General features: G+C 40.6%; 1 protein-coding gene across 5 annotated transcripts in view; it reads right to left on the bottom strand.

Moving 5' to 3' along the window:
* LOC120790065 (partitioning defective 3 homolog) overlaps positions 1–20,934 on the bottom strand; it is a 320,005-nt gene that overhangs the window by 193,288 nt on the left and 105,783 nt on the right. For all 5 annotated transcript variants that reach the window (XM_040127340.1, XM_040127335.1, XM_040127337.1 and 2 more), the window contains exon 4: positions 2,688–2,872. In XM_040127340.1, the coding sequence (XP_039983274.1) occupies positions 2,688–2,872 (185 nt within the window). The remainder of the gene's footprint in view (positions 1–2,687; positions 2,873–20,934) is intronic.

The raw sequence follows: 20,934 nt of genomic DNA, 5'->3' as shown, positions 1-20,934 counted from the left end.
AGAAGGTGGAGAGATTAACATCACTGCACGACTAGGAAACAGAAGCTACTACCACAAAGAAATGATTTGGCACGTAATCAGCTATCTGAAATCCTTTGTCAACAAACAATTTCAATGACCGATCCATCCTCCATATTTTTGGCGTTTGGACCGACAGTTTTTCCGATTAGTGATAACTATAGCACCTGAATGACAGACATTCTGTGGTGTAAGTTGGTTAGTTTTTCTTGGAGCTGTGCCACACACCAGTACTGAGTTGTTCATTCATGTTTCACTCCATTCCACAAAAGGCACCCCCCAAAATGCTCCTGCCACGGTAATGTCAACCAACAGACTTAAGCTTATTTATTACAATGGCTGCAAGTGCAAAAACACGTACAACATACAAGAATACATTTCGGACATGCTAGCCGTGGCTTTGAAATCCCAGTGATTGAAAGTCGTGGTGGCTGAAGCTATATGAATAAAAATGAAAGAAAAATTTAATCAAAAATCACAGCAGAGACAATGATTTACCAACACAGATGTAAACACAGAAGTTTGGATGTCTTTAATGAGACATCATAAAACAAATGAACGGAGAGACAAAAATCCTAAGTGGCTTACTGCAGAATGAGAAACAAGATGAGAGACAGCCAAAAAAACGAAAAAAGGCAAAACACATAATGTTATGTTCAACAAGTTACAGCATAACAGCAAACAATGCAGAAAAAAGAGAGAGAGCAAAAAAAAACAGTAGAGAGAGAAATGTAACCCTCGCATGCTGTAATAAGCCATGTGTGTTTTAGTGCAGCTGAATGTGGAATGATGGGGCCCAAGGAAGCACTGCAGACGGGACTGTAAAACTCAGCCGGACACGTGGGCTCTACTGAGACAGCCCCTGTTTGTCATCATGGCCGCGGACCCCACCACGCAACACGCCGCGACAAAGGACCTCTCCACAAACCTTTATGACATATCAGATCATAAAGTGCAGAGAAACCCAGACACCAGAGAGGTGACAGTAAATCAACAGGTTCATATCCACTACCTAATCCCTTTACTTGACTGGGCTAAGCGTCGTTGGGAGACGTGATGAGTTTACAGTGCTAGCTGATGACTGAGGAATCCTGTTGGCCTATAATGTGGAGATTTAGCAGAACTGAGCCTGACTCAGCCATAACTGGACTCATTGGGAATTGAACAGATCCTGGACGGCTGTAATTTTTAAATGTTCCCAGAGTCTGTGTAATGTGTGTATGGCTTGCATCCATGCGCTCTGATGTATGGGCCCTCTAAAAACAATGTTAGCGCAAAGACATAAATATTTCAAAGTCAATGCTGACTAATACATTCAACATCTGTTGCTGATTGCATAAAAATAGATTTCATCTTGGACTGGTGGTGAATACAGTATGACATTTGGATGTATGAAAAACAGATATTGAGCATTATGAGGACTAAGACTCCCTTTTTATTGAAAAAAAATCTAATAGCCCTGTCAGAAACTGGACAATAAAAATGACAGCCTCACGGTGTCAGCTCATTACTTTTCATACCAGTCGCCAGCGACAAGAAGATGACTTATAGTAAAGCGATTTAATTCAGATAACTGATCACCTGGAAGCCACAGGGAAGAGCAGAAGGACCAAATTGCAGTAAGAAGTCAAGTGGAGCATACTGACGCTCTTGGTCCTCCGTCTTACATTTTTCATTCTCTCTGAGATCATAAATATTCTTAAATATTTTCTCAATGGGCCATAAAGGAAGCTTCTCTGACAAAATGAAAGGTCTAATAACCATTTCAACCCAAACTTTCTTCTCCGCCCTGCACTGCAGAGTGTGCTGTTACATTGTTGGGGCTTTGAAAACTAAAGTGTCTTTAAATAGGATTATCAGAGGACGCTTCCAGACAAACTAATCGCATGGAGGGTTGCAGTGTCACGTTCCAAGCACCCAATAATCTCTCTTTGTTTTAACCTCCCTGTTTCATTGAGAACGTATGTTCTTTCTCTGCTTGAAGCACAGGTCTATCAGCACCATGTGGGGGGCAGTCATTTTGAGAAGTTAATTGGCTTCCCTTCTTTTTTGGAAACCGTGGGGAGGACATATCTGAGCTACACTTTTTTAGGATTTATAATCAGAGGCTTAAAACGCCTCAGAAAAGGTGAATTTCGAACAAAAGGAAAGTGTTTAACAATCTCTGCTCATCCTTTTGGAAGACAAGAAAGGCTGTTATCAGAAGGAACTAGTTTCAGATAAAGACTCTATGCCACTGCTGGATATCGGCAAGGAGGGCAGCACGGGTTTCGTATCTAATGGTTATTTCTTTGATTTGGGGTGGAGAGGAGAGTAGGAATGAAAATGGGGATAGAAAGCTCAGTAAGGAAGTTAAAAACAGAGACTGCTGGAGGTTAGAAGATTTCAGAGCACATATCTTTGACATTTTAATTGATGCAGCTTCAGTACATCTGCAGCACTGTGGAAAATAACTTCTTGGCGAGATGCAGGAAAATAAGTATATACTACTTGAGTGGTGTAATAAAGAATGAAGGTAATATCGATCTTTTTTATGCTATGTGGAATTTTTAGCACCTTATTAGATTGATACAAACGTTTATGATATTAATTGTAAATCACAGTAAGTAATAGTTTAGTTAAGTATTTCTCCTGATACCACTCCAAAGTCAACCAGATTTATGTGTTACCTTTCGTTCCAGGCTGCCGGTACCACTGCTGGTGTTTGGTTTGTGGTTGTACTTTTGGAAGCCAGCCGCTGTGGACCAGCGAGTCGGGTTCTTTCTGGATGGTTCCTCTGGACCAACTGGGACTTCACCGGGAGGAAAGTCGGCCAGGGAGGGATCACTGCTGGGACGGACATGGAGAGGCATGTCTGTGAAAGGGAAAAGTGGAGTACAAGGAAGGTGGAAAGAAAGGAATAGGAAGGAAAAAAGAAGAGTGGTGGAAAGAGAAAAAATAGGGGACACAGAGGGAAAAAAAAAAAGAGTTATAGCAACAACAAATCATTTGCTGCTTTATCCACCTTCCGAGCAGATCACTTTCCAACTCAGTGTTCCAACAGTTGCACATTTCTGGGGTTTTGCTCTGTCTGGTAGCCACAAGACCCCTACAGTCCAGCTGAGACATGGGAAGTGCTGATTATAAGTACTTTTGTTTTTGTAAATGGTCTACTTAGCCCAAAAGGAAATATTGTACAACTCAAATATGGAAGGTTAGGCTTGGCTTGAGTCCTGCTACAGTGAAAGAAATACTGTCGATACAGTTTTTAGCAAGAGAATTACCCAGACAGCTAGGAAAAATGTAAATATGTGAAAAAGTATGTATTTGAATGATCATCTAAGCCTTTGCTCAGCCTAGCCACTCAAAAAATAACAATCGCAATGCAGGAAAATTGCACATATATCATGAATGACTCTCAAGATAAGGGTAGTTTTTACATACCGCACTACCAACTGAAGCTGATTCTGGAAAGTTTCCAGAGAATGAAACCAGGTCCAAACCAGAACCAAAATTACCCCAGCCATCAAACATCTACAAGAAAACTGCAAAAGAAACACTGGACCATGTCACAGCTGCCACACTAACTAATCTACAACTAAAACTCGGTATAGAGTTTCCATATTTGATTAGAGCTGCCAAAACAAGTAGGGGGAATGAAGTTGCTCTTCACTTCAGACTCAGATGAAACATTCAGTGAGAAAATCCTGCTGATGCCTGTTACACAGGGTAGACGGTAGGTATATCCGTGAGCTGTGGTGTGAATCATCTGGATTTTCCCAAAAGGCCATATGGATTTGTTTATGACATTCTAGCAGTGTGCGTGTTAAACCCATAATTATGCAAATAGTTGGATAACCACCTGTCATCCATCGGTGGATCATTGCAGCGAGCATATGCCTGTGCTAAGCTTCCATCTGATACACCAGAGACATGCCTTAGTGGTAGAAGTGACGCATTTTAATCATGGCTTACGCTGTGCCTCTACCCGTGCCTATTTAATGCTGTAACGAGACTGGGGAGTTCCGAATGTTACTGTGTTTCTTGCGACTGCCTGCAGAGCAGCTAGGAATGAAGACGTTATAATTATGCGACTGAATGCGAAAAATTAAGGTGAGATCAACATGTGTTTGTCAGTGTCCAAGTATTTCAGACACAGACAATACAGCCTTCCATTCAATCTTTTGTCAAACACAAGTCTTCTCAAGAAGCATCTCTCTTGACCCCAGTAAGTCACATCCCCCCTCCAGTGTTCTTCACATGTGTTTGCTCTAACATGTAGACAACATAAAACATTCCTTCTACCGCTCTCCTTCCTTATTATTTCACTCCTACTCCCACTATTTCATCCTCTCCTACCTGATAACTCTGTGGTCAAGACTGTCGCACCGAACTGTTGTTCTCTCAATAACCCGTTGCTTGTAAGGTTGTTGATCCACATGGGAAATGAAGCTTATTTTGCTATTACACTCACTGAGAGTCGCTCTGGTGCCTCGCTCGCCTGTAGTCTTTGGTTGCTGAGACTTTTGAACAATGACTGCCATCAAGAGCTATACACATAAACCTGACTCGTAGCAGTCTACATAGTTTACAGTTTACAGTGCTTCCACATACAATGGAGGTGATTGGATACCGTGCTACTGTACCTTAGGCCACATAAGTATACAAAACAATCATATACAAAGAATTACGTCACTGTTGGACAATTCATCACCTCGCAATTTACATCCAGTGCCAATGTTCAGTGACAATGCAGGAAGGACAGCGCCCTTAATGTTGTGAGATAAAAAGTGAGGATGAGGAGGCAGAGACATCTAAAAGAAGTTCCATTAAATGTTCTGGTAACCCATGCCATGCACATTTTTAATGATATCAAATACACCTGTGCTTTTCCTGCTATCACATGACAAAATGTCTGCTTTCCTTGACATTAACTTTTTCAAGTTCTTTCTCTGACCTTGATCATTCCATAATTGTAGAAAACAAGAAATTCAAAAACATTGGCATTGGGTGTAAAAAAAAGTTGTTGTGGAGAGTTCTGAGGTTTTCCAATGTCATCTGACACTGACTTGTCTGGTGATGAGGTTTGTGCACAGAACAGCAATCCACAGACAGTAAGCTTACAGCGAGGCAGCTGTTCATCACAGAGCCTTACACCAGTGTCCTCTGGTCAGTGATGATGACTTGTTTCATTACTTTCACTTCATTTCACAATAGTTTATTGGTGATTGCACCACATCTTCATGACTTCATGTGCAAAGCAGTGTATGATAACATCTGGAAACTTACAAGAACTTTCTCAGCAACCAAAAGGTGGAGTTGGCGACCGAGGTTTGAAACTCCTTTTTATAAGCAATTTGAGTTATTAAAACTATACTTCTCATGAGGGAACCATTGCTTCAAGTATAGTTCTCATACAGTAACAAGTAACAGGTAAAACCACACTTTGAAACTAGGTTTCCCCATACCTCCAGTCAGAAAGATTTGACCAAACCACTCCGCTGACACAGACCATGCTGACATAACACACCGGCAGCTTTTAATATATTCTGTATCCCTCTGTTACAAATGTGTTTCGTTTATTTTGTCTGTAGGCTTCCTCAAAGGAGGCTGGGAATCGAGTAAAGAAACCACAGCTAGCAGCCAGACGGCCAGTCATTGTGCGTTTACTCTTGAATTAAGTTGAAGATTCAATAATGGCATATAATAGACTTTGCCCCCTCTCGGAAACGGCTGGTTCATGTCCAGTTCAGGGCTCTAGTGACGGTCACCTCAGACAGCTGGGGTAATTAATGTTGGGTATTATCCTACATGATAGGCTTAGAGATGACATACACCCACACAAATATAAAAACAAAGGGAGTGAGTGATATCCTCAAATACAGGGAAAATTTAAGAGGAAAAATAAAAAAAATGAAGGAGAAAAAGGGTTTAAAAAAGGCTCAGGATAAATCTGAATCATTGCAACAAAATGTACATTTTTTTTGTATTTTTTCCAATAGAGTGGCCCTTTTTTCTTATTAGGGACTTTTATCTTATATCACCTTATATTGAGGCTTAATAAAGCTCTGGTTTTTGGTGTTTCTGCGTGTATGTGGATAGGGAGTTATATAAGACACTTGTTGTGGCTTAAAAGCTTGGTGTATATCCCAGAATATCTTAAGGCTCAGCTCTTACTGGACATTTATCTGGGTCTTTGGAAACTATGACAACATCGATCTTGTTTTAAGGCAGCATGATTGTTTCCAGATGTAACAGACTAAGATGTCCATTATTATGGACCAATCATCAATTTGAATCATCTGAAAACCATAGTTACCCAAAATTCACACAAAATAACTGAAATAAATTAAAATGTAGTAGGTGACAAAAGTTGGGAGAGACTGCAGCTGAACTTCAGAATTTCTGTAAGAGATGCAGTATTACATTAAGTGTTGATATACTCTATGATACAATAGAGAAGATATCATTTAATGTGAAGTTTATAAAACTCTAGATTAGGCAATTCCATTTTTCCATTTCATCAGTTAATCTCATCGTTGTTGATCATGCCTTCCCTTTCAAGATTGCAAAACCTCACAGATTTAGATGCGCATGAGTGAGATTTATAAAGGATTTACTTTGTGTGAAGAAGAAAACATGCCCTCTGACCCTGTTTGCACTTTGGATCTATGCTTACACATCAACTAATAATGTCTGGCTTTTTTACGATGTCACTGGCATCTAAAGACTGACAAGATTCCCATTCATTGAGGTGTTGTCTTTAATAAAATGCTGAGCCATCTTGGGTACAAACCCTTACAGATTAACATATGACAAATAAGAGAGCTGTTAACAAGTGTCATCTTGTTTGTGTGTTCACTGTTTAGAAGGTCAAAATTATGAAGATTCTCTCCACTCCTCATCCTCCCTTACCAATTTTCCTATACTTAATTTGTGATGGGATTATCGCGGCAATCCAAAGGATTTGGTTGGTCCCATGTTTAATAACCAGAGCCGCCACTTCAGACCGAGCCAGCCATCGATCCAGGTTGAAGAATGAGCGAGACCACTGAGGGTGGTGGGACGGACAGTGGCTAATAAGACGAGGCCCTAATCCAGCCCCTGTAGTGAGGGATTATGGCCAAGGTGCAGGGTCGTAGAGACGTACACACACTACAATTCACCACAGGGAGAGGTCAGACTCTCCGGGACTATTACCTCGTATTGCTTTGTCCTTTATTTATCTATCACTCTCACCTTGTTTGAAGGAGAAATACATTAGTTTGTATGAATCACACAGCAGTAAAGTCAAGATAACAGTCATTTAGTTTAGTATTAGATTGCAGAACCTTGGAAATTCTGAATGCTGTAAGGTTACTCAACTTGATTCTGGGTCTACGGTATGGGCACAGCCACTGATTTTTTCTATTTTAATCGCCAAAAGACCTTCAGTCAGTTTAACAAAGGTGGGAATAATTTGTTAGTAAATTTGGTGGGCCTTGCTTCAATTACAATCAACAGCATGTGCCTACCTCACTTGCAAAAAGTACTGCTACCAGCCAATTAATGAAAATAAGGCTAGTAAATGACTTGGTAAGAATTTCAACCATCTGTAGATAAGTTTAATGGACTCACTACTGTGAAGGTGAGGACATTTCAGTGTTCATCCAAACAGTGTCTTCAGTTCTGGCACTGCACAGAAAAAATCCAAACACAATAGAGTAAGCTGAACTAAACAGTGTATGTCTCAGACCAATCAGAAAATGGTTAAACAATGACTTGTCTCACAATTATTTCCGATGTCCAGACCATGCAAACACTTATTTTAGGTGTTACAGATTTGAAAATGGAACATGATATAGCTGGTGGATGGCCTATTTTCCACCAAATAATTATTCAGACACTCATTTGGGAAAAAATGAAGACCCTCTGTGACTTTCCAGTTGAAATCCAAAAGCAAATACCAATGAAAGTCCAGCAAACAGTGTGTTGGTGTAATCAGGAATAGAAAGGGCTCATGTTGTTGGCTGAGAGGAGATAACTCTCACATATTGTCAAGTCCAATTTAAAAGTGGATGCCAATTGGATGTAAGACCAAAAAAAAAAAAAATAGGAAACACTATCCCTGACAAGATGCTATTCCTCTTTATGAGGGAGATGATGTTTGAGGGCACCCACAGCACAATGGTTTTGGAGGCATTTGAGGTCTTCTTGATATTTCTTTGTTTTTCTGGTGTCCTTTAGGTTTAGATGATGTTATATCAAAAGAGGCTGATGTTAAGTGACATGTTTATCATACATGTTTAACTGCCTGTTGTTAAAAATGAGAAAGCTACTGGGATGAACAGGACAATGTGAGAGTCGGCAGGAGTGTTTTATACCTTCTTAAGTCTTCTTAGCTGGTTGACCCGTTAGAAACATTTTCTGCATTGCACAAATAGGTTGTATGGTGTAAAAATGTCACACCCCCAAAACCTACATATACTTTTTATATACTCATCACTTAAAACGGTTATAATCAACAGCAGCCTGCAGTGAAGTTACATCCACCACCTCACTTCACTTCCCCACATTTTCCTCAAGCGGTTCTAGTAACATAGCAAAATCAACTTCCAACTTAGAGGTGAAAGAGATGGGGGCCAGCTCTACAGTATTAGCTGTGGAAGTTTCCAATCACTGAAATGGCATGAAGTACAGAGAGAGGATCCTTAGTGTACCTGGAGAGGAGGAAGTGGCCCTTTGTCCTGACTGGCTGCCAACTCAGGGTAATGGAGCTAATACCTCAGCATACTGATAAGGCTATAGAGAGGACACGATAAGGACAGACTTTGTATTAGTGTGTGAGCTGGGTTTTTGTATTTCTAGTCTTATGATGACTTAATGACCACCTAGGGGCATAAAATTAACAAAATCCAGTCAAATTCTGCCACTTATCAATTACACGAGAAACTAGTTTAGAGTTAGATATAGTTTGACATACTCAGAAGAGCTTATAAGAATTTGGCGAGATAGGTGTTTTTTCTTCTGTCTCCAATGAGTCAAGTAAATATAGTTAAACACTGCCTTTTGGACAGTCAAAATGACATCCCAGCATACAAGTGCAGAGGACATTATAGGTTACTTAACATTTTTATAATGTACTGTTTTACTTGAATCAGTGCAATGTTTAGTGTCAGTCCCTCTGAATTAGAGAAAGAGATTCTTTCTTGATCCACTGTTATTGTACTGCCGTTCAACAATCATACAAGGAGAAATCCACTGTGAAACAGGAAGGTATATCATTCATCCCCACACAAAAAACTTCAATAAGTCATGCCCGTACACATGAGGTTGTCAGTATGTCCAGGAAATTCAAGAAAGCTTTAACTGATAAATCAAAACAAAACCTCATAGGGCTCAAAACTGCAGTTTTGTGGATTGAAGTTGTCAGACTAATGCATCAGATGTTTGTCATCAGCTGTCAAATAAAATACACTTGCTCTGACACCACTGATTGAGGTGTGGCCAGAATTACAACATGCTTGGGAGTTTAACCCATAAAGAACAGTGCACAAATGTGTTTCCGTGCTTTGTGTGAATTTACCGTTAAATGAGAATATGAGGGCTGAGTTTAGGAAAAGTAGGTACACTTACACGATTGCAACATAACACCTGCAGTGTACTGAACATTACACATAATAACATGTGATAATGCATACAAGGGTAAAATTTTCCTGTACAGTAAGATGTGGGTTAAAGGTTATGGAATAAACGATGTCAGGTCTTCACCAGAATTTAAACACAAATATGTGCATACAGTAAACATATAGGCACTATCAGCCGACCGGGGATGAAGACTGGTGGGTGAACTGGGTATTCTCTCCTGTGGCCCTCCAGCCCTGGCATACTCCGAGTCTTTGCTTTCACATGGAACTGATTTAAATATAAATGCCATCTGAACAAGGCTTCATGAAATGTCTAAAAGCTATTTTTTCTGGGCTGCTTTGAATACTTCAAGCCTGGGCCAGTTCAATGTCTGAATAAATTATGGCACTGAGCCATTTTAACTCTCCCACTGACTACATATTGATGTCCCTTGTGTGCAGTCAGGGGGATTTCCACTGAATACACACTGACCTGAATCATCCAGAGGGGGACAAAAGGGTTTTTTTTTTTTTTTTTGGAGGGGGGGGCAGTTATGGAGTGGTGGGAACCAGGAGTGTGGAGAAAGAAATGAAATATGTAGAAGACTTAAATAGGATGCTGGTCAATTGAAGGCTAAAAAGAGATGAAAATACCAGTCAGAGTGCTCCTACGAAGTGTTTAGCAAACTCTAATCTGAAAGAGAGATGGGACAAATTGTGAATCAACATCAACTGTTGACCTTTACCAAGAGTGGAAGATGAAATCCAATAGATGGATGAATGGAAAACCAAAGCAAATGGGCAGTTATGAAAACGAAAACCCCACTTGTCCTTGGGGCTAAGTCTATACACTGTGTGTACAGGTTTTTGGATGCTTCTGTGCATATGTATTTGTGTGTAAATGTGTATGTGCAGACTTGTTTATGTTTGAGCTTTCTTGTACATGAACACATGGGCATGAATATAAATCAATTTTTCCAGTTTCATGTACTCTTTGTTTCTGAGCAAATTATCCATGTAAGATATAAGCATATTGTAGCCACTTGTGACCAAAACGTGGTAATAGGACAGGCAGCCTCTGCTAGCTTCTCTTTCATTTCATTTTCATTCTAGACTAAAACCTTAATGACAAAACAAATCAATAAACTTTCTGTAGCAAGCAATGATAAAATGCTGCAAATCTGTCTTGGAAAACAACAAGTCGGTAACTCAATGTCTATTAAGTTATAAAAAATCCAATCATACATGTATGGTACCAGTTTGTCAACTTTCTATTTACCAGTGCACCATTCAGAGGGTTCATGCACAAAAGGACTTGTTTGCAGAGAAATCAAAAGATGACCTGGCTTTGTCCTCCAGGCTTTTTACAGGATTTATGCCGAAGTTCTTCACACAGAAGCTTCTTTCGCAAACTAGCCTCAAATATCACCTGACTGGCTTTGTAGCCTCCATAGGAAAGAATCTCCACTTGTTTTAATTTTTGATAGAACTGATACATTTCTGTGCCAGTGTTAAATATAGTGATCATCTCTTCAAAATGAACTGCTTATACTGATCAGTGTCTACGATCTCTCAACAGCACAAATGTGATGTGATTGTGTCATTCCCTTTGTTCAAAAATACATAATTCATCAACAGTAATTTCTGTTTTAGAATGTTTAATTGCGATAATTTACCATTCAGTAAGCATGCTACCCAGATATTTCTACTCTGTTCAGAATCAGTCCCGTCTTCAATGACAAACTTCATATGTCAATCACATTACTTTTGTTGTTGGTATGATGTGCTACCACAATCCCTGAGTCACAGACTAAGGCAGGACAGAGCTGTATTCCAACAGGATTGCTGAGTCAACCATCCTGTTTTCATTTTGAATAAGAAATACAGAGAGACAGAGACTGATTCTTTTCTCCTGACAGAGAGACTATTTACTGGAGAGAAAGAGGAGAGGATGTCAGCCTTCCTCAAGCCCTTGGAGATGAGGCCTCCAGCAGCAGACACCTAGGCACTTCAACAACAAAGCAAGAATAACAGCAATGCGTGTGTGAGTGTGTGTGTGTGTGTGTGTGTGTGTGTGTGTGTGTGTGTGTGTGTGTGTGTGTGTGTGTGTGTGTGTGTGTGTTGTTGGCAAACTGTTTCCCTAGACAATGAAGATCTCAGAGAGGAGGGGAGGCGAGGGGAGGAGTGGAGTTCACTCCCCAAATCAAACGTGACTCATCTAGGTCGAGACTCTACTCCAGCTGAGACCCCAGAGAGCAATACAACTAGTGTATATGCATGCATGTGTGCACATATGAATAATTGCAAACTTGCACGTAATGTCAATGCTTGAACTGTTAAACAGTTAATTAACATTTGGGGTCAGGTCATCAAGCGTGATCACCTGACCCCAAATGACCCCAAACCTTTTTTTGCCAGAAAAGGTTTGGAAACATAAGTGGATTTGCCATCTTCAGACCTGGTTTAAATCCATCAGTTTTCATATGAAATTTCCTACTTTATATACTACTGCGTATACTGTACATATATATTTTCCTATTTTTATCAATTTTCCTATCCTATTTACTGCAATAGTAGCATATTAAACTCTACCTAACTAGTTATTCCCTGATAATAAAATAATCTAATAAAAATCATGCTAAATGGGATAAGGAGCCGCATTACAACACCCCACATCGATCCCAACTTAGACCACACTCACAGAGACTCCCATCCACAACCAAGCCACCAGGGAGTTGCTAATCAGGAAACCAAACAACTGTTGGCCATCCCAGAAACAGGTCCACAGCAGCACCTTCCATGTAAACACCATTTTTTGTGTTTCTCTATTATGACCGGTCCAGACGCACAGGCTCCCGGAGAAAAGGGGCCATAAATCTCACTCAGCCTAATATGTGTCAAGATTAAAAAACGCTGCTCTGAAAATATCATGACCCAGGAGTAGTAGAAGCTAGAGGCAAGGCCAAAGCTGCCAGGCTTCTTACATTTTAGGATTCAGTTTGGTTGGCCAAACTAATTTTGACTTTCACAGAAAATATCAAAAAGCTGGTACTGCTGACATAAAGACTTCTCTCAACCCAAACCTCTTCTCACCCCGAAAAGTAATTTCAGTGTGGGTGATTATTTTAGTCAGCGTCAGGGATGTCAGTTTGTAAAAGCTGCAATGAACCCTGCCTCCCTTTGCTCTAAAAAGCAATTTTATCAATATGGCTTCCAAAGGTGCTCTTAAGTGTCCCATTGTACTAAAATTCTGGTGGTAAACAATGAACACTAGAAAACTGAACACAGAGGGCACAACACGTTGTCCATCAGTAAGTACAATAAATAACCGTGTATTGGCCTTGAGCTGTAGTATGTTTACACTTGTTTCTTACACACATACTGGGAAGATTTCTGATCTGGACCGGTCTTGTCTATGAGGCTAGTCACACCAAGACCATTCACCATTCATCTCAACCCAAGGCAAACCCATACACACGTACTCTACAAGTGGATTTTCTTAAATGAAATGTCCCTTTTTGAAGCTTTTGAAGCACCTTATCATCTGCGGGGATGCTGTGTGAAATGTTGTGAATACTAATGCTAAAGGTGTAAGAACAACATGGGTCAAACACTCACCTTTTGTACCAAGCGAGAGCAACTTTGACCCACTTTTTAATCATGATTATGACCAGGGTATTATTGCTTGACTTGGGCATGTTGACCCTTTAACTTGATTTATCCTTCTTTGTTAAGTGTTCACACTGTACCTGCAGTGGCTAAAGGCATAGGCTCAGAAGCTACACTATAGCTGACGTGTGCCTCCTCAAAAATGTAACCACACGTCAGGGCTGAAATGACTAAGAAGAAACAACATGGGCACCTCAAGACCTGTGATTGGTCAGTATGGACTATTTGTGTTTTCCCTTACAAGTTTTCGATTCTGGTAGAGTTTATTCAGAGCGAAGACAACATGAAGCAAGTTCGAAAACAGCTCATTTAGCCTTAGCTTGTGGAGTCATTTCCACCGCAAACCTTCTGCTCACCGTGCTCTTTATTATGGTATATGAAAGAACACGAATGTGCCAGCTGCACGGAATAGTCCCTTATTCAATAAGTAAATGACAGAATGAGGGGAATATAATTAAAGAACAATATGGCCTGATCCTGTACAATGCCACCTATTAGTATTGCTGTGGTGCTATCACTGAGCGATATCTGACAACAAACTATCAGTCAAAACCTATGCCACAAGTATCTAGGCCAGCACTCACTTAACCGCGCAGACCTCGAATCCAGCTTTTTATGGCACTGCTTGTATATGTGAGATACTTTGCTTGTGCAGCAGGCTTACAAAATGGTTAAGAGCATCGTCCTATACATTCCAGTTGTAATGTAAATGTCAGTTAATAGTAACTAAAGTCATTTTGAGACATCACTACAGCAGCGACATGGAGACACGAGCATTACAGCAGTGTCTTACAGCCTACATCCGCCACTAAAATACATTTTCCACAGTGGTCAACCGTGTCTTTAAAGGATCACTTTATGGAACAAATAGTTTGCTTCTTCTATCTCCAAACAAGCTCAAATTGTAACAGATTTAATTGTCACAGCCGATGTGTGAGCGGAAACTGGAGGCTGATGAGTGAGCGAATGAATATCAGTTTCTGGCAGCTCAGACAGCATCTAAAGCATGGAGCTCATTCCGCTACAGTTTCCAGACAGCACGTACACAAAATCCATATCACAAACATTTCAGCCGCAACAACAACTTCTCTCTTTGCTCTGAACAAAAACATCCTCACGCCATCTGCTCTTTTCAGAAAAGATGACAAATGCAAACTTCCACCAGCCTCCCCAACTTTTTCTGGACCCTTTGATGATTTATTGGGAAAAACAGAAAGTTATTTGGTGTGTGAGATGAGAGCAGTGCTGCAGGAGGAGTGATATGGGCACTGGTATGAGGCCCGGCTTAAATGTGTTGTTGAATGAACTGAGACATTTCTGGTCAAAAGCTGCCAGCTGGGAACTGCCACTGAGTATATTTGCTAATCTCAAAACAGCTCACACACACACACACATTAATCTGTTTCACCTCAGATGCACACACACAGCAGCATATATGAGGTCAGAATAGCTTACATGCAAAAAGTCAAAGCATATCAGAGAGGCGTTCTTTCCATAATGCAGAGCAGAGCGACAATGACAAAAACAGAAGAAAAGAACTCACAAACTCAGCGTTCATCAGCTCTATGGGTAGAACTTTTAGAAGGACTGTTTTTTAAGAACGGTAAATACAGAATCCTAAGAAACAGATGGCATTTTGATGTGCAGACTGTGTTTTGGATAAGCATTACTCTGATCAGTCACGCAGTGTTATGAAAGCACATGAGGTTTTCATAGAGATTTGAGGCAGGGGGTGAGGGGAGGGGAGCGGAGGTTTAGAAAACCTTGCCTTTTTCTCGATAGGTATGCATAAGACCCCCGGTAGGAATAACACATGTAACTGGGAAACAAAGTGGCATTGTGAGTAGGGGGACTTTTCTGCAGCTTCACTGATAATACTGATAAGGACAATGTCTCCCAAAACAACGCTCAGATAGTGGGAGAGAGTTGTGTTTGGATGGGAATGATATGAGTCACAGGGAGGCTGAGAGGTTAAAGGGGCTATGTGTAGCACTTAGCATTAACCTTTTTTTTGGTCAGAGTTTCTTCTTTCATGGGTGTCTGGACACACATACTTCCCAGGATTTTTCCCTCATCATAAGACTTAGGCGCAGCGCCTAAACCGAATGAACTGAAAAACTATGCTTAGAGTTCTCTGTGGCCCTGGAGAGAAAGAATACCATATTGGCCCTAATATAAGAGAATTTTTTTTTTCTGAAACTCGTGTTTAAAAAAGTGGTCATTGTCCTATATTTCTAGAAAAGACAATTACGTTTTCATTCAGTATAACAGATACTCTTTTTGGATGGAGAGATTACCATTCTAAATATGGCCTTTTACAGAGTGTTGCATTATGGGTTGTTATAAGATGGTAGCACTGATATCAGTTTCAAGGTACAAAAAAGGAAAATGAATGCAACTGGTTTCTGTTTCAAGGACTAATCAGCGAGGTGTGAGCTTGCTCACACAACAACTTGAACCCAGTCTCCATTTGAAGCACGGATAATGCCATTATCCTGCCCTAGAATGAGGGGGCACCCAGATTTGAACTGAAGACCACTTGATCTGCAGTCAAATGCTCTACCTCTGAGCTGTGCCCCAAACACAGTTCCTTGGCCTCACTAAGGAGATACTATAAGTCAGCTAGTTGTGGTTTTGATCTCTGCTGCTTGACTCAATTCCACATGACAAAGACAATTTGGGCCAGCAGGCTTAGGAAGTGGGCAGGAATTCAATCCCCCATGTGCAGCCTGCATCTGCTTTGCTCGAAAAAGACACTAAAAACCAAACCAGCTCCAGGCTGTTTTCTTATTACCGACCAAGTGCTGACAAGTCAATGTAGGGAGCCACAAATGAAAGGTGACTTTCCCTATGGGTATCAATAAAGTATTATTATTGTTAATAGAAAAGTGTTGCCATGATGAAAACACAAATCTGCAATTGATCAGCAAAAATACAAGAAAGACTTCTCACACAACATATGATTACTAGGGACTTTGTTACAGTGGGGGAGTTAGTAATGCTTTCACTCGCTGATTCCTGTGGGCACACGAAAGCATCGAAACACATCTAAATAATTAATAGATCAAATCTATGCCAAAAGGTAGCGAGACGCTTTGTCCTCGTTTCCAAACATGCCATATCCAGAACTTTGGTCCAGTATACCAACATGTGGTTTTCTAAACATCTGCAATGGTAGCATAAAGTAAGTCCGCTGAGCAGTCACTGCACGTTGTCAAATTAATTTGCCCTTAATGTTCAAATGGCTGGCAGAAACCATTCCATGAGGGGAAAAAAAAAAAAAATCAAGCAATATGCAAAAAATGTTTTGCTTTCATCAAAGCAAGTACTCTGAAAGTGATCGTGTGTGCGGGAAGATAGGAATTTGGTAGGGGAGTGTTCTGGGATTTCCACAGCGCTTTGGGGTGGACTGTATTTTTGTGGATCTGATGAAAAACAGGAGGAAGGACAGTAGGGGAGTGACAGACTTACTGGTGCTGTGGCCAAGGAGCTGCATCTTTCTCTCATAAGCAAGCTACGAGCAGTTTCTCATTTGTGAACACATTCACCAATAAAAATGAAAACAATTAACCTGCACTGTCTGTTTGCATAAACACATCAATGCGTCCATGTTATCCGCATGTGTGCATTAGCATGTGTGGACAAATGTCCGTCTGCCTGCATTAGGTTCGTATAAATATACGTGTGTGTATAACCACATGTGGCTGCCAGCACATGCCTCTGAGTGCTTCCTCCACATGTGCTTTATAGCAGACAAACTTCACAGGTGACCTCCCCATGGAAGACAATGAAACAGATTGGTGCAGGACAAAGAGAGCGCTGGGACACTTTCACAAAGGGACTAATGAGGTGGGTGGAGGAGTCAAGGGGTTGTTTTCATGTCCACTGGGATTAGCTTGGAGACAAAGAGATGCTAAACATCCCATAATCCTTTGAGGACGGCCAAGACCAGGAGGCATTGCCCTTGGCCAACTGTGACCCTCTTTTTGAATGTCATTCACAATATAAATGAACCACAAAGGCTCTTACTGACTAATGAGAGACACAGAGAGGATAGACCTAAAGGTGGATTTATTGTTAGCATTGCTTTCCATTTACAGTTAAACCATTTAACTGAAATATTTTTTTATATATTTTAAGTTGAGGTATAATCATTGTAATTATCATGTGTTAGATTGATAAAGCCTAAAATATTTGTTCTTATATCTTATCTGCATTGTTTTGTTTGAATGTTTCACATTTTCGTTTTTGGTTTTTTTTAAATACTTTGCAAGTTGATCACACATATTAGTGGAAGTTCTGATGTGCATTTAACACCATGTTTTGTTTTTCTTTTTTCTTTTGGGAAATTCAAAGTTTGTACTTTAGCAAATCTGTTTCTGATAAACAGTTTTGCCAATAAAGTGCTGACTAAAACTGCAAGAAAGTGTCCCTTGGTTGTTCTCTTTGGCCAGATGGATCGAGGCTAAAAAGCAAGCAGCAGAATTGGGAAGTGAAAAGTGGAAGAAATATAAAACCGGTGTAATGATTTTAAGTTTAATGATTCTCTTTCTGTGGGATTTACAAAGCAATTTAGGTGAGGGCCGCAGTGAATTAGCAGCTCCTCAACTATACCCAGCATTTGAGAGAGAAAAGAGAGATTTTATTAAATGATTGTTTAAATTTTAAATTTGGAGGCCCTTGGCAATTGAGGCACTTTGTGATATTTTTGTTGCTCACAAATGAGAAAAAGATACTGCAAACACTGACTCTTTCTTCGTCTCTGTCGAAAACAAGATGAAAGAAGATCAGCTGACCCTGTCACCTCTGCAATCATATCTCCTGCTAACACTTCCTGTCTCTGGAAAGCCTCCCCCCCAAGTTATCACTCAAAGCGCTGCCATTCAGTGCAGGATTTTTCTCAACACTACATGAATACGTTAGCGTTTACATGGTGGATAAAAAATTGAGAGTCCAGTGAGAGGTCAGAAGTGGATAAAGATGCCATATTTCAGATCGCGACAGGGAGACACATGATTTGGCTACATGTCCTTCTGCTGAGTGTCTTTGTTACTGAGATGACACCGGAGTCAGTGCAAACAAACGTTGGCTTCCTTCCCATGCCCCCAGTCATGGGGTTACAGACAGTCACCATTCCAGTCTATTTCTGCGTGTCAGTAAGTGTAAACGACTTTATTTTCCAATCAAGATTTAAGTGCTCCTGTGTTGCTTAAGCGTGACATAAGTGACCTGCAAAACTGCTCTCAGCCCAGCTCAGGAAGTAATAAAGCAGTCAACAAACTTAAACATACACACACACACACACATACACACACACACACACACACACACACACACACACACACACACACAGACACACACACAGACACACCCACACACACAGACTCACACACACAACTACCAATGATTCAGCAGTGTAGCTGTGGCTTTTTTGGGATCCTGGCAGATGTAATAATAGGAATAGTACTGGTAGCGCAGTCCCAATGGTGCTGAGTGTAGACTTTGACCACTCCAAGCACTTCACACTTAATTACCAAAACACTGTCTTCAAAATTTAACAGTGCCGGCCATTGCAATAATTAGCTATAATAAGCCCTGGGTGATATTATGACAGTATGAATGTTTTTATGACTAATATTCCCAGTGACTGTGAAATAAACGCCTACTCCTGAGCAGTTTAAAGACCCACCCTGGGCACTGTCTATATCTTCCTCTCCCTCTACAAGCATGAGTATGATTAAGAGTTGACATAACTAATAGCCTCTTCTAACTCAGGTAGAGGAAGGCAGTTCAGACTCCCATGAGCACCCATGGATTTAAAAGTGCTTTCAGCTTGCTAATGATCAGTTTGCTATCTCAACGTCCTCGCAGCTGAGTGTGTACTCAACTCTGTAGCTACTTTGAGAGGTTTATGCACGGTTTGAGTGGCTGTGGTTTGTTGATGAATAAGGGTTGAGTACATGTATGAAGGACCACCATGACATAACCATATGGAGTAAATTAGTGATCAAAAACTCTGGGCATGAACTCTAATAATGACTAGTGCTAAATGTCTTTCATTCAATCAACTCTTCTACATCCCTACATTGGCCAAACTTGTGATTCCTTGCTAAGAATCTTTGAAATTCATATCCACAGGTCCATTGGAACAATAGTGCTTTGCATAGCCACTTTTAACACTAGGGAATGAATCACTGGCAAAGATAGACTGCGGACTTTTTAATTTTTTGTTGAATCACAGCTAAATGAATGTGCAGTTCTTGCTCAGTGTTAGCTGAGGAGATAAGCCTGTCATGACAAGTGTTTTGCGACGCTGGATGGTGCCATGGCGCTGCAGAGGAGGAGAGAGAAGCAGAGTCCTAAAGAAGGCTATTTCATTACCACTACCTGAAGCCAAAAATAAAAGACAGAAAGAAAAAGAAACAAAGAGAAAATGCACCACTCAAAAAAATTGAGGCATGTTTTTTGGTAAATACATTGCCTGTACTGATAAAAGTCAGTGAGGAATGGAAGGTGTTTCTTACATTCACTCTGCTCTGCAGATTTGTTTTTGTAGAGGCAGGTGGTGGGGTAGGGTATAAGTACCTCACTGCTAATTGTGTTGCTATATGACACCTTGTAGGCCTTTAGCCAATAGTCCATGGACCCAAAACTGGATTACCAACAAGTCCCCAAGGGAATCAAAAGGTTCACAGTATTGTTTCATTTTTTGACCCTGTCTAGTAGAGGTTACCTCCCTGAAACCCTAACACCATAGAGTTTCAGTGCAAAGGGAGGGGCCCTTCGTCAAAATTCAGTTTTAAGAACCTCATTATTTTAGTATATATTGTGCTTACATAATGTATGAATAGTCTCTGATAAAGCTGTGTTTTACCAGATTACCACAAACTGACTGGAACACAGAAAACCAGTTGGTAGTATTCCAGCATGGGAGTATTGGTTAGTTTCTGTATGTTTGGGCAAAGAGGCCATTGATAGCCTATTATGTGCTTGATGGAAACTAAGAGGCATCCGGGTACATGCAAAATACACAGACAAACATAAGTGTGGGGGGGTCAGTATGACCCAAAAGCAAAGTTTTGCCCTGGGATGCACCGACTAGTAAAAGGTCAAGAACCTGATGGTGAGAGTAACTGTTCAAGGCAACCAACAGCAACATGGATTGTAATAAAGCATTATTACAGATGGGCTCAACAAAACTGAGAACTGACAGTGCTAGATGTCTTTGACAAACAGCTTAACTTGACATCAATCAGTACTATACAATAACTTAGTGCCTGGCCTTGTCCCAAGCTCAAATTTTGAATCGATTTAATAACATACTCCGCAGCAAGATTCTAAGAACTTTACTAAGAGAGCGAGGGGAGGGGGAGACAGAGTTAGACAGAGACCACGTGAGATGGATTAACCATCAGACAGGACCAATCAGATAAACACTGCCACCGTTATCAAGTCTGCGATTCCTGCGATATCTAAACCCCTAGATCATACTGCATCACCTGCTCACCACTGAATTGAGAGATTGAAGAGGTAGGTTTGGACCAAAGACAAAAGCCTGGCAGTTTATCTATAATGGGCAGTCACTGCTATGGAAGTCACCCATACCCACTGGAGAGGCCACAATGGAGGGTTGCCCACTTATTAAGCCTTAAATCTGAGATGG

The sequence above is a fragment of the Xiphias gladius genome, chromosome 5, assembly GCF_016859285.1.
Source record: "Xiphias gladius isolate SHS-SW01 ecotype Sanya breed wild chromosome 5, ASM1685928v1, whole genome shotgun sequence".
NCBI lineage: Eukaryota > Metazoa > Chordata > Actinopteri > Istiophoriformes > Xiphiidae > Xiphias > Xiphias gladius.
Note: the sequence above shows the minus strand (reverse complement) of the source record. Positions and strands in the feature narration are given on the sequence as shown.